At 42.1% G+C, this 15532-nt stretch overlaps 1 protein-coding gene across 5 annotated transcripts in view; it reads right to left on the bottom strand.

Annotated features, from left to right (window-relative positions):
* The window catches only part of arb2a (ARB2 cotranscriptional regulator A), a 142880-nt gene that overhangs the window by 41375 nt on the left and 85973 nt on the right, over positions 1-15532 (bottom strand). For all 5 annotated transcript variants that reach the window (XM_020594637.1, XM_020594638.1, XM_020594640.1 and 2 more), the window contains 2 exons: positions 10473-10589; positions 3691-3775 (listed from right to left, as the gene is read on the bottom strand). In XM_020594637.1, the coding sequence (XP_020450293.1) occupies positions 3691-3775; positions 10473-10589 (202 nt within the window). The remainder of the gene's footprint in view (positions 1-3690; positions 3776-10472; positions 10590-15532) is intronic.

The raw sequence follows: 15532 nt of genomic DNA, 5'->3' as shown, positions 1-15532 counted from the left end.
TGTTATAATTTTTTTAGTATATTACTTGTGTGGTGTAGAAGAGAATTATTTATGTCGTGATACTGCTTGCAAACCAATGATGGTAAGATGATGTCATGGGGTAGGACTGGATAAGTCTGACTTCTTCCTACTCCATTCAAGCATGTACTAGGTATAAGCAAATTGATATCGGATTATGTGTAAAATTATGTGTGTTGTCATATCAACTGTCTTTACATGCTTGAAAGAATAAATCAAATCAAATAAAAATAAAAAATAAAAAGAGAGAAGAAAGTAAGTCTTTTTCTTCAGTCCATTAGGGTTAATTACAGCCTTGTGTTAGGATGCTTGTAACAGAGCAGGTTTGGTAATTAAAGTACAGGTAAGACATTAACTTACTTTTGTTAGCCATTAATCAGTGTTTACCTTCAGAGAGCTCTCCCTTTGTAATTAATAATCACCTTGGACAATGAGTAATCACCCAAGAGGAAGCTGTGTGTGCTTATACGTGCACCAATGTATGTCTGTTAGTAGAGAAAGGGGTTTTCCCACCTTTGGAACAGCATCTTTACTGATCAAACAATCAAACATCCATGTCACCAGAAAAGCAGTCAATAAACTAAGCAACAAAACCAGAGGAGCTCTTACAAAAATAATTACTGTAACGCTGTGTTCTTCCTCTCTTTTCATCCATTTATTTCTCATCAACCTCATTCTCTTCCATCGTGCATGTATCCTCTTGGTGTCTACACGGCACTGCAGGTCTGGAATGATTACATCTGGGGAAGGCCTCCAGAACCCCACTTAAGTGACACCCCAGTTTCCAACTTATTTATTTCTCTGTCAGCCTTGCAGCTACTCTACACACACACACACACACACACACACACACACACACACACACAAGGGAGCTTTTCCAGCAGGAGATTGGTTCCACTTTATCTGCATATTTAGCCTGTGCTCTGTGCTCGTAACTGATAAAATTCTGCTAGTGTGCCAGGCCACTGCCAAACGCCAGAGCAATGACCTTCTTGTGGGAACAAATTCCTTTTGAAAGATGGAAAAAACAGTGAAAAAAGAAAGATAAAGAAAACAGTGAAATGAAAAGGAGGGGAACTAGCCAATGAAGTGCAAAGGGAGTTTGTCTTGTTTTGATAGCATTTAAAACAAGAAATGGAGATGTTAGCGGATACTCCTGCTATGCGTCATTCACCCTCCCTCTCTTGGTCCTTTAAGGCCCATAGAGTGCCATGCTGGTATACAGGCGTTGCTTCACAGATGATTAGGAATAACAGACAAGCTCTGCCGCCACTTCTCCCTACCTCCTTCTGCCAAGAGTCTACCAGCATGGAAAACACAATCATCATATCATCACTGCCACCACACAGGCAGGCTGGACACAAGCGGAAGAGAAGAGAGGGAGATGTATAGAGAGAGTCAGAAAGAGAGAGGAATAGTGAGGTGAGAGAGAGAGAGCAGACAGAGACAGAAAAAGAACAGCAGCAAGACTGGCTCTTCAACCTGTTCTCTCGTCATGCTGCCTGACCTGTCCCAGTGCCCATGCACACATCCAGTGCTTTGTTAGCCTTTAGACATTTTAGTATGCGTGTGTGTCTGATCCGGTGCCATTCTCCACAGCGGCCGAATTGCCCCGTGCCTGCCTCAGCCTAGCTCCACACATGAGCAATGGTTCACACAGTGACGTGCGTTAGTTCTGCATACGTGTGTGTGTGGGTGTGCGTGCATGACAACAAGGATTCACTGGCCTGTTTTCTGTTGCTAAGACACTTCATGGTTAACCCTGATTACCCCCACCTACAAACACACACATACCCTGACCACAGCAACCCAGACAACAGCAGTCATGGTAGCAGAGGGAGTTTAGGAGCTGTATGTGAGCTGATTGTAGTGTTTGGCCTGGATGCCCTGACAGCCGTCCCTCAACCTGCTCTCAACCTCGTCACCTCTGTTGCTCTGCTGTGACTCTTACCACAATGGCTGCTGCCTGTGAACCTGCCAGGCTGCCAAGGACACAAAGACGACGGAGTCAACCTTTGACATCAGAAGCTGCCACCAAAAAACCAGAGACAAGCTGAGATGGCAGCTCTGTTAACAGACCAGAGACTCAGGTCTTTTCAGCTCAGTTAAAGTAGCAAAAGTCAATAGAGCACAAGTCAAAAGTGCATACATACAGATGGACACTGTGTCAAACAGTCCTGTGTTAAGACAATGTCAGACATGCCGGCAGTTTCAAAAAGTAGACCTCGATATCTTGGCTCAAAGAGTGCTGTCTTTTGACTGACAGTAGACAGTGAGAAGACACATAAAACATCAAGGTAAAAAAACTGACATTTGAACATGAAATACAGTATGGGATCTGTATTGAAGGACACATGACATTTCAAGGAGCTGATTCACTGGTGGATGTTAAGGCCACCCACCCACACAGCTCCTTGTGGAACATGGTGTTTTAGTGGCTGAGATGAGATAGTGTTAAAGATGTATTCACCGACATGCGGAACATGTGTAAGATGACCTATACATTGGCCATGATGTCAGTGAGAGGATTTGAAGAGATGAAAAACACAAAGTAGGAACTCCTGAGCGATGATGAAATGCTTTTGATATTTGTCAGATACATTATTTCCTGTTTATACTGTTTCCTGCTTGACTTTCCTTTTGTTTCCCTGTGTGTGAGTGCCTGTGCATGCATGCCTCTGTGTCACTCTTCAAACATTGCAATCATCATCTCTTATCATGATCATGTTGAGGATTACAGCTTTCATCCCTAATCCTACATTAAAGATACATTCTCATGATGGCCGTGACATCACCAAGGCCAGTCAACCACAGAGAGGGCATAGAGACAAGAAGCCAAACACCACAGGAGAGGATTAATGAATCTAGGAGACAGAGTAGATGATAAAAAAAAGAAAGGGAGATGGGGTAACAAGGAAGACAAAAACAAAAATTCAAAGAGCACATTTCTGTAGTGTGTGTGACAGCCTCTGTTTCTCTGTGTATGTTTCAAGATAATCTGCCACTGATTCAGTTTCTCTGACAATGATCATTCTCAATCAGCCTTACTAAGACTTTCAATCGACACACACACGGCTCTGAGTGACTGAACCCTGACATGCACCGCTCACAGTCACAAACACCGAGTCATTTATTTGCATTTTGAATTGTATCTAATGAAACCACCTAAGCTTGATATAGTGCTCCCATCGTTTCCTTCCAAATGCTAAACTAGATTTTAGCAACTTGTGGTAGTGGTTTATGTACACACAACTAATTCTTCAATATATCCATGACTGTAAAATCACCAGTCAAGATTTATTTTTAACAAACTACTTTCATTGTTACCGTACTATATCACTGGCTGGGACTCCCTGGTTGTGCCAGTTTCTCAGTACTCTCAACCAGAGCTACCAACTACTACTCCATATGAAATCCATGATTCAAGTTTTCACCTTTTAACAGTAAAATAAACACTCGGCTAAGCTAACACTGACAAAGCACCTAATGCCTGCAAGTAAAGCACTTACCTAACTGTTAAATGTCAGTGCTCTATTGTCCAAATGACTTGAAACAAATCCAGTCGGCTTCCCTGCACTGTCATTGTGTTTGGAAACTAGAAGTCATCCCAATGATGCTGTGAGTAGTTACTGATTAATAATGTTATTAGTGTTGGAGTGTGTTTATACATACCTGCGGAGACTCGGGGGCAGTCTGGCAGCATGGGATCCAGCTGTGTGTCCAGGGGCTCTGGACTTGAAACCCAGTTACAACAGTGCTGTAGGGAGAGGAAAAAATATTGATAAGGTTACATTTATCATCGCCCCTATAGTATATAAGGCTTCTACAAAATATTTAAATGACCTCCACTTACAGTAGACTACTTAAGGTGTGTGTGGTGGTGGTGGTGGGGTTATGGGAAATTCATATATGTTAACTAGCATCCCCCACTATTACTAAAATAAACACAAAAAATATATGACAGAAATATAATAAAGGAAAGGATCTGATGTATTTTATGTTTTCAATTTTTTATGTAATGGAGATACACACATGATACACACATGATGTTTTTTATGTAATGGAGATACACACATGATGTTTAATTATAATTCAAAAAAGATATTACTGCATCAAGCAAAGACAAGAAACATGAAGGGAAAAAAGGATAAGGGAAAGAAAACAGGGAGGCAAGACAAAGAAAAGGAGGACAGGTGGAGAGGACTGAGAGAGAGACAGTAAACAAGAAAGAGGTGTATAACTCAGCAAGGTGGCAGGGGCAGAGAGAGAGAGAGACAGCAACAAGCAATTAAAGGCTTTGTGACATGTTGCTCAGACAGCTTGGCGTTTGTTTGTGGTGGAGAGCTGAGGCCTTCTACCATGGTGGATCAGTAGGTGCCCTGGGGGAGGGTGTCTGCCCAGCTTGCTGACCCATAACCTCCTGCAAACACCCCTAGTCCTCTCAAACCCCATGTGGTTGACAAGTCTACTGACAGAAAGAGGAGGAGACCTCTTTATCCGGTTTTTGTTGTCTTCATCTTCCTGTCTGTATGGCACTATTGCTTTCTATCTACTAGGTTATTTCAGACATTCTCTAGTGAAACCTCATGTACCTTTAACACAATATACAAATTTCTTATTGCAAAACAAGTGACTTTTCCCATGCCTAGAGTTTTCATTCTCTGGGTCAGCAGATGACTACATATCAAAGTGTGTTTTCCCTTTTGATCGTGCAATATGGCTTGGAATGCTGTGGCTTGTCAGGCTAGTACAAAAACAAGGGAAAGGGTGAGAGGGAAAAAGGGAGGCTGAGAAGGAATGCTTGGAGAAGACGTTCCCCAGATAAGATAAAAGTTCAATAGAAGAAAGCGAAAATGTAAAGAGATTAGACTGTGCAGCTGGCGTCCTTCTGAATCGCTGCTTATCTGCCCTTGTTTACTTTCACCCTGGCCCCTTGACAGCCATTACAGTGGTGTGCATGCTTGTGTGTGCGTGTGTGCTTATGTTTGTGGGTCAGTGATTGCACTGCGGGGGGTCTCCCACAGAAATACATAACGTTGTGAACCCTTCAGACTCTCACACAAATGCATCACATTTGTGCATTTTTGCCCTCAGCATCTCTGACTCCTGAAAAGGGAGGGATTGGGTAGACAAACCTATCAAATGTATTACATTTCTTACACTTCACCCCCTCCAAAAAAAAATGTACACACACACACACACACAAAATACAGGGTCGCATCGCACTTCTCTGCAACTACCATCCCCCAGGTGACCCCCAACACACACAAAGCCCACTCTCAGATATGTTGATATTATACTGTATACATCTGTAAAGGTACACTGGGACACTGAATATACTTGAGGCCTAACTGAGGCCCTTTGGGCTGTTGCGTTTTGTCTACATACATTTCTCCAGATATGTCCAAGTGAATGTCTTCTTGTCTGCTTGAAATATTCTACATCTTCTTCTGTCCCACAGTGATTTGTTTACTAAAGCCTAGCTTATTTAGAAATACAGAAACTGATTGAAAGAGATCATGATGAAACATCTGGCCCATTTAAGTAAATCCTTAGCAAGTGTCATGGCAGTAGTTATACCATTAAGTAAATAAACAAAATTCAGCTAGGTAATGTGTACAAAAAGGTCTGTTAGTTTGTAGATACCCCTTAACTCTTTTCCTCTATATGTCATTTCTTCAGCTCTGCCGGCCAAAAGTGCTAGCAGATGGACGGGGTGTAGCATAGAAGGAGCCAAAGAGGTTCAAGAAAGTTCGGCAAAGAGGGAATGGAGAAAAGAGGAAAGGGGGTTCAGTGTTGGGGAAAGATGACAAGTCATCTTGGTAAACAGTGGCATATTGTGTATTTTTAGATCCTTTGCTTTGCCCTAGATGTTCTCTCCTCTGAGCCTGGGCTTGAGGGCAGAGCAATGCCGAGCAGCAAAGAAGCAGTGGGACTCCTTGACTGCTACATCAAGTGTCTCATTGTATTTCCTTTAATTCATTCAGTCTGTCTGGAAGAAGATGTCAGCTGGGTTGTGGAGCAGTGGGCTGAAGGCGGCTGGAGAGAGAGAAAGGAGGGGAGTCTTTCAAAGAGCCCTCCTCCCTCCCCTCTTCTCCACCACCATCACCACCATTGGAGGCAGGGAGGCCGGGATATGAATAGATTTGTCAAGGCAACAACACACATGTGCACACAAACTCTTGCATAAATGCACACACACACATATTGCACATAGCCCCAGTGCTGTGGGAGACCGCAGGCATAACAGCAGTCACATAAAGGCAAGGCCTGCTGGCTGGGATTAGAGAAGGGCGATGTGACAAAAGGATGGCACATCACATTGGCTGCCTCTGACACACAGCATCATCACTTCAAGCAGCTCGTCTGCCGATCAATGGTGCCATTGAACTAAAGGCAGACAGAGAAACAAATGTGTAAACAGGTTTGACTCTTCCCCCACCTCTGGTATGTCTGAATGTGTGCTATATATGCAGACATATATGCACACATTTTGCAAAACACGTTGCTGCACAGTGCACTTTTTTTTCTCTTAAATCCCATCATCAATATTATGCAGAAACAACATTTTAAAAGATCCTACAACAAATAAAATACCCTTTGTCATCATGGTTAACAAAATAAATATGCAGGTAAAATTGTGGAATGGTCATAGATATAAAACATAACTTTTCAAACAGGAATCAACCAACAGTCATTTGTCAAAAGGTCCTGTGTCTTCTGACCCATCTATCCACCCTAACCTTCTCCTAATGCAGACTTTACTGGGGAGCAACTCCTAACACACTTTCCCATTGAACTGAATGGGAAACGGTGTCAGAACCTTTGACTGGTAGTGTATTTACTGCAGTCTCTAGAGGTCACCTAACTATACCATGTTACTGTCATAATAACCTGCTGGCACAAAGATCTCTGCCCTAGTGGTGACTTAGAGACTAATGCTAAATGCTAAAGCTAACAGCATGGTCAGAGTATAAATCACAAGCAGGTGTCAGTGCGCTCTACTTGTGAGGAACGCTTTAAAGCCTTTGTTGTTATGTGTTTGTGTATGTGTGATCCACCACCGGCTGCCTTCTAGAAGTCATAGTGGAAGTCAGCCTGCTTCTTTCACATAGACAACAAACCCACCTGCACACTCAGAGATTAATGGACATAAAATACTGCACTCTGCTGATGAGAGTGTAATCAAATGGAGCCGTCAAAAGAACCACATGGGTCTCTCAAAGACGTCTGTATCTACTGTACAATATCACAGGAATACACAAGGCCTTAAAATGGATTTGTACTCCCTACCGTCCAAACTCTGCATTAAAATAATTGATAAACAGACATTAATTATAGAGTTATAAAACAGATTTTTACTAGTAAAGAGTTATATAAATATGGATGCAGAATTTAAATAAAATATGGATAAAATATATATATTTTCAATTGCATACAGTTGACTCTATTCCGTGATAAAACAGTACTGCCGCCTCCTTTTTCTGTAAGCACACAGGACTACGTCCCATGATATAAACTTTGTGCTAAGTGTACAAAAGTCTCCTAAACCATAGCACATAACAGCCTGCAGCCTAACTTCTCAGAAAGTAGTTCTGAGTATCAGTTCTTGCTCACTCTCTGTGTCTGTCTCTCTCCCACCTCCTCCAGTTGCTGTATAATCTCTATGGATTAGGATGGTTTATTCATGACCATAGTGTACTCTTTATGTATGTGTGTTTGTGCATGTCTGCGTGTGTGTGTGTGTGTGTGTGTGTGTGTGCTCTGGGCAGGCCACTAGAGTGTGACAGCAGGCCAGCACAGTGACAGGAGACACCTTGGAGACTGTGACAGGTTGCCAGCTGTACACCATCATTCGCATTTCTCTGCCTCACTCACTCACTCACTTCTCCCAGCCATGCTCCTCATCCATCTCCACATACATCTCTTCATCTCCTCTCCTCCATCTGTATTCACTCCATTCATATCCTACCTGTCTTTTTGTTTTCTTTTCCAACTTGTTTTCTCAGCAGCAGTCAGCAACATTTAAATAACTGAAAGTCTCTCATACTTTATTTCTCATCTATTAGTTTGTTTTTCAGTCAAATGTAGAAGTATTTCTTTCTCTGCCTCTGCTTATTCTCTCTCCTTTTTCTTTTTTTTCCCCTCATATTTACTCTGTACTTACTCTCTTGGCAGTGACGTCAGTTACCCCTCATCTGACCCATTTGGTCTATATAACCTGGCCCAGCAGGCACTGATCTCTAAATCCCATCTTCTCTCTTTTACTCTCCTCTTCTCATCACCCCATCCCACCATCCAGTGACCTCTTGAGCCCCAAAGGGAGGGAATTATCTCTAGCCAAGGAGAACAGTGGGGTGTCCTGACCTCACATGCAACCATTCATATGGGCACCCATATTTATACACCACCTAGGGTATTATTAAGGTTCACTGCTAGCTCCCCTCTGTGATGTGCTGCACCATCTGGGTTGCCCTCTGTGTGTGTTTGTGCCTTAGTGAGGAGTGAAAGAGTTTTTTTTTTTTTACATTCAAGACCACGTGATGTATGGGTTTTTGATAGAGATGTCCTTAAAGCAGAGGATTATATGCACCTAGTGTATCCTACTGAGCACTGCACCAACAAGTGCATGCAGTTGTAGACTGTGTGATCATTCAAAGCCAAACATCACGAAAGTGAGCCAACAATAAAAGTCCTTAAAGCAGCCCAGGGCCAAGAGATTTGCATTTTGGGAGAAACACAAAGGGACTCTGACCTTTTAGTGGAACTATTGCACACACACAGCACTGGTTTCATTGGATTCACCCCAAACCTGATGCTGACCTGGGGCTTGCTAACTAGCACTGCCATGCATGCCCAGAGAGCAGTGATGTGATGAAATACTGGACTTAATTTGCCATCAAAATATACAACAATCAGATGCAGTATACAAAAATAATGTATATCTATCACCTCATGGTGATCTACAGTATTTATCGTCAGTAGCTGTCTTCATTTAACTCTAACTTAGCAGAGACAATAAATGGTAAAACCACTTTTGAAGTGAAATATTGCATGCACTCACTAGTAATGGTTAAAATAATAGGCATCAGCACTGGTTGCCTTCCTGATAATTCAATGACAAAGTTTTGAGAAGATACATTTTTGTCATTAAATACAATTAATGCAAAACTTAACACACTTATTTAAGAGTTCTTAAGAGAAATACATAGAGTATAAACATTGCTTTATAATTAACAACATGCAATGAGCACATCTTTAGCGTAATGAGCCCAAAACTGCTGGTATGGCAGAGAATTATGAATTTAATGAATGGAGAAAAAAAAACAGAAGGCATACAAGCAGAAGAAATATAGAGTATGTAAAATCTATAGATATACACATTTCCTCCAAATAGCAGAGAAGGGCATAGGTGAGCTACTATTCCATCCTGAAAAATTCCCTCTAATTAGGCAGACACCTCTGTTAATTCTGCCAAAAAAAAGGACTAGGGGTTAATGAGTACAAGAGAGTGTGAATCCTTGCCTGTCCCCTTCCTTCGACTGGACAAAAAAGGTTATTTCAGATTTATTGTTCTGGGTAATCATCACAAATAGAAAATCACTTAACATTCCAATTAAGCCATGTCCCACGCATCCCTTAGATGAATCAAAAATAGGAGATACTAGACAAGGAGAAGGGGGCCAGTGCAACCTTGAATCTCCACCACTCAAACTAAAACACACCCATTCACAGACAAGTAACACACTTGAGAACACAAACAAAGCACATACACATGAAATGAAAGATCACAGAAATGGTAAAAACAAAAGGCAAGGGATATAAAGGAGGATGTAATACAAATAAAGGTATGTATGTACATGTGAAAAGCCTGACATTTGCATCTCTGGCTCTCAAGCTGCTCTGGTCTTGGCTGGACCTCATCTGTATGTGCATACTAAGTGAGCCCAGGTGCTTCGTATGGTGCAGAGGTCACACCAGAAAGGGCAAGTGCTAAAATGAAGCCAACACAAACGCACATGTGCACGTGCATCATTGTATCTCACAAGCACCTATCAACACATGCATGCACGCTTACATATAAGCATGCCCAGCTATAAACACACGCACCAGCGAGGGTTGACTGTCTTGGTTATTCATTGACATGCGCCCAGGAAGAAAAAAGCTTGAGCTGATAAAAAGTAAAAAAAAAAAAGAGACAAAGAGGGAAAACATGCAAACAATCATTCTCTATGACTTCTAAGGCTAGCTGTTGGTCAGGGGTACCTGTGTAGGTCAGCAGCGTTGTGCAAGGAGACATTACAGAGGAGAAGAGTTTGAAAGACCTCAAGCTCACTGCTGGCTTAATATACGTGATGAGATGGGAGCTCAGGAATGGACCCCTGTACAGTTTGCAGCATCTCTGTTTGCATTCAATATGTCTTGGTGTATGTGAGCGTGTGTGGTTATTTCACCTCGTGCATCCAGTCCTGCGTGCCTTTGCTGGTCTCCTGTAGCCAGATGTTGTGAGCAGAGTCAGTCAGAGCCACAGCACACACTTTGTTCTTCACCTGCATTTCCCTCTGATTCATCTGCCATAAAAATAATAAAAAAATCAATTTGTGTTAGATCCCTTTCTAGTATGATAATGGAATAGTCACTGTTGAGGGAGGCACCATTTGTTTCAGATAACATTTGAGTGACAGAGACCTTGCTTTAAGAGATAATTAACCTTTTTAATAAAAAAAAAAAGAAAGAAAATTAAAATAAATAAAAATCAAGTTTTTGAATTGAATGGCTGTAAAGGCATTTTTTTTAAATATGACCCACCCATCATGTCATTAGATACATTTTATTTCCTGTCCAACACACAACTCCTCAGACTATGTCAGCAATGGCCCAGTGGACAGCTTTGTAACCAGTGGATACATTCAACTTGGTGTACAGTATAATGTTATAAAGTGAAATATGAACGAACGGCTCTACTATAGCGTGTTCTTGTCACGTTGTGTGCAAATGTCCGTCCCTGTGCACATTCAGTTCTCATTCTTAATACCCTTTCCCTTCACATGTCACATCCACAGGCCTGTCTTCCTATTCCCCACTGAATGTCCACGTCAAGGAAAATGTCACACAAAGGACTTGTTACCACACTACAATAGACTTCCCACACCGCTGGTCCTACCCCAAGGAGTACTGTAGCCAGGACTTGGGAAGGAGCTGCTTCCCTGTGCTTTACTTAAAGATAAAATGGGAAGAAAAGAGAACAAGACTTTCAACAATAGGTTAACAATCACTTACTGCATACAGTTAGTGAAGCTGAGAAAAAGACTGGTGGAAAAAACCTGCCAGAGTCCTGGACTACAGGATTATTGGTAGGCTTAAAATGTTGGTGGTGGTTTTGGCTTGGTGTATGATGACATTGTAATGCTAAGGCTAATACAGGAACTGGAATGTCAGGCAGTAGGTGGTACTTGCATGTATTACGGTCTACTGTATACTACAGTATAAATCTGTGTCTGACACATAGGCTGGAGCTAAGACTGGAGCAATCACCTAGGCCAGCTCTGGCTGCCTGCCTGTACATCAAAATGACGGTGGGCATTTGAATACATCCTCCCTTGCCTAGCCAAATTAAAGTGGGAGTGTATAGAGATAAATGGAATCTATTAAGGCACTAAGGACTCATATATCATCCAGCTGATAAGGCTTCCGCTGTAGCATCTTCACCACAGCAGAGGACAGAGTAGATTGAAAGGGGAGCCACAACCATAATGAACGAAGAAAAAAGCACATAACTGGAGAGACAGACACTACACATGTATGCACAGACATATTCTCTGGTTCACACAAAATCATACAATCATACGGGGACACAGAGATACACACTCCTCTTTGTGCTCCCTTCTTCATCGCTTGGTTGAAAAGCTTTCCTCTGGCAACCTGGACACATGGGAGTGGCAAAGTCAACCTTTTAAAGCTGGGGGTGTCAGTCAAGGTCCTGTTTTGTGGTGCTAGATAAACAGGCCAGTCCCTGAGTATAGGGGCTGCTAGCAGAGGCCAGGAAACAGGAGACGGTGGACTGACCATGGAAAATACTAAACATATGACATGAGAAAACTTCAGACTACATTTTTCCACTTTCCAAGTGTATAAATGGGTCTCTGCTTTATCTTACTGGATTCTCCTTAAAACATCCGAGTTCAGTATTTTTTGTTTTTGATGTAAAATCTACTTTAAATGGGCAAGATCCATGGGATACTACTGGTAGTAAAACCAATCAACTTAAGAATAATTTGTGCCAAAGTACACTTTATTTGCCAACCTGCCATTTATGACAGGTTTTAAGTCTTTGTATAAAACATTTTGACATGCCACTTTCAAGACAAAGTACTTGAGAGATAACAAAGGACACGCAGATAGATGGAAGCAAGAGAAAGAACAAGAGCACTAAGAAAGATGAACAGAGGAAGTGTGTGGGTACATGCATGGATGTATGCATATGTGTGTATGCCTGAATGTGAGAGGACTGCACAACAGAGGGTAGTTTGGTGAAGAAGCGAGTGACAGACAGCAGTTACACAAAGATAAAGGCATGCACAAAAAGGCACAGCTGCTAAATTGGGAGTGAAGTTGTTGATGGTGTTGGATGGATTAGTCTGGAACTTAAATACTGGACTTTTTTTTACTGAATAATGAGACATTTGGAAATGCTAAAACGGCCATTCAAACTGATTAGACTGATTGGGCCCGTAAAAACACATTCATCATGGCTAAATTTTATTGATTCGAAATGCATCAAAAACCAACTTTGTGCTCAAGTTTCTCTATGACCCGCTATTCGAAGATACTAATACAGTGTTGTATATGTGCTGCAATGAGTAACTCTCACCACACAAAGCCTGTTTTCCTGATGATGCCTCAACTGAAGATTAAAGACCTAAGAACTCCTCTATATCAATCTCTCCTTCTGACAGCTCTCATTGCTGCAATGCCTACACATATGGTTGGCTGTGGTAACAGTTGGGGTAATAGGCTGAAAAAGTGGGACTCAGGAGAGAGTCCTCTAAGCAGTAAGGCCCTCAACCACAATGAGTTTGACACCACTGGGTCCTGTGTTTGACAAGTCATGATGACAACTGTGGTTAGGTGCGTGTTGAAGGGAAAAGCATGTCCATGTCTTCGGCTAGGTGGGAAACGCTCATGGTTAACTTGAAAACCAGTTACAACCATAGTGCCACATGCTACCAAGTGGGTAGAAATGTAAGCTGTGTAATCATGACTCATCATGTTAGATTTTTGCACCATGTTAGCCTGTGTTAGTGTTAGCCGTCCTCATCCAGAATGTTAAATGTGTTAATCCACTATGTAACCACAGACAGCAGCTTTAACAAGGAAACAGGACAGCTGTTGTGATCAGTCTTGTATCGGACAGGGAAAACATGGAAGGAAGGAAGAGAAACATGTGGAAATACTTGTTGAGCTAAAACCAACACACAGATGTTGAGACATTTGCCGCCTCCCTGCTGGCCCTTCCTTTAACGCTAAAGCAGCTGGATATGCAGAGTACAGTTTAGGTGGGGGTTGTGTTTACAAAACTGGTTAAAAATAAAAAGGGGAGAAAGGCAAAAGGTTATAAGAGGAAGCTAGGAGGAAAAAAGAAAGGGATAAAGAGACAAAGTAAGACTGATGAGAGATGGACAGGTGGATGTGCACAACAAAGAATTTATTTAGAGTTTATGAATGTTTTATTGATCACCATGAGGAAAATTCTCTTTTCCCTCGGCCCACTACGCAGCGAGATCACACCACTGAGCAGCCTCCCTGAAGCAAGTGGGCTTTCACTGTCTTCCTAAAACATAAGCAGAAGCTTACGCTTAAGTGGAAACAATGTGTCCCATCAGGGGTCTGCACCTGAGACCTCATCTTGAAGGGCACCCTCATTACTCAATAGAGAACCTTGATGAAATGTTTATCATCAGTCTGATATATTTCTTCTGTCGTCTGCACCATTTCAGGTTTATATATCTAATTCAGTTAAATTATCAAGGCCATTTTGAGATCATAATTTAGTTTGCCCCAAAATAAGGTGTGAAAGAATTTCCTTAACCCATTTCAGTGACAAGCTGTTTTCTCTCACTGTAATTTGGAAGTAATTTGACTGCAACTACACATCACATTTACATTCCTCTGAACCAAGCTGAGTCACAACTGATGATGCTAAGTTCACCCCCATCCCAGCTACATTCAAACTCTGGATGAACCATAAAATCCTATTCCCTCTTACCCTACTCACTGGATCTCCCTCATAAACCATTTCTTTTCTGATTTCTCTGCAGAGGCCCTGGTTGCTATGGAGACCTACAAACATCACAGATTGTTGACCCCCTGATTGGCACAATTCTACTAAACCCAGCTTTTCATAACCTCTATGAAACAGCCAACCCTGACACATTTGGAGCCACTCAAACACATGCAGGCACACACACACACATGCATGCACACTCAGACTTTTCTCTAAACCCTGTATCTTGTACCTGACCTCTCACATGGCCCTCAGCAAAGTACAGTGTTTAGAGCTTCAAGCTGCTTCCTGCTACAAAGCCAGCTAATTGCTAGACTTTTTGTTGTGCATAATCTTATTTTCACCGCTGACACAGAATGTGATATGTGATGGGTGTGTGCATATGTAAATGAGGTTCTGTATCATGTTTATTTATCTGGACGAGGAGTTGAAATAAGCAACGAGACATCATTTAACAGCATGCTAAGCTAATCTCTGGTTGAGATAAATACTTCATTTCTCTCCTCTCCCCGTGACGCTCCCTTGCTGGCGACTGCTCCACTGATGCTCCATCTAAACACCGGCAATAATAAAGACAATTATTTAGGCCTTTGATAATTATGTGTCAAAGGCAGCGAAAGCCACTAGATAATTGGGCGAAAACTGAATGGTAATCCACAATGGAGATCCCCACGGGGAGACGGGCAGACTTATCCTTGGAAAGAATGCAGAGTGAGAGAAAAGAGAGAAACAGGCAAAGACAGAAAGACGAGAGCTCTTTAAGGGGCCTTGCTCACTGTCAGATAGTCAATGTGAAAAGTCATGATTATACACAAAAAGTACAAATGCAGAGCAGCAAACAAGAGAAAGGAAAACAAGTGATGGAGAGAAAGAGAATGACAGAAAATGAGCGAGAAGGAAGAGATAACAAAATGTGTTGCTTTAGTGGGAGTGAGCAAAGACTGAGCAGAGGCCAAGGGGAAGGAGGAGAGAGAGAGAGAGGGGCACCCCAAGATGATGCCAGTCAGAGATGAGGCTTCTAATGTGGCTGCGCCATGCACTGCCAACAGCCACAGATAATCTAGGACTACCCACTGAGCACTGAAGCACTGCTTAAATATTTGATTGATTAACTGTCCTGTTGTTGCCAGAGAGTAAGAGGAGAGCATCACAGAAGCCAGGGCGAACACAGAAAAAACAAACAAACATGTATGCGGGTGCACACCGGAAGGCTGGAAAACACATGGTGCA

This window comes from Monopterus albus, unplaced genomic scaffold (assembly GCF_001952655.1).
Source record: "Monopterus albus unplaced genomic scaffold, M_albus_1.0 scaffold23.1, whole genome shotgun sequence".
NCBI lineage: Eukaryota > Metazoa > Chordata > Actinopteri > Synbranchiformes > Synbranchidae > Monopterus > Monopterus albus.
This window is presented reverse-complemented; position numbering and strand designations above follow the sequence as displayed.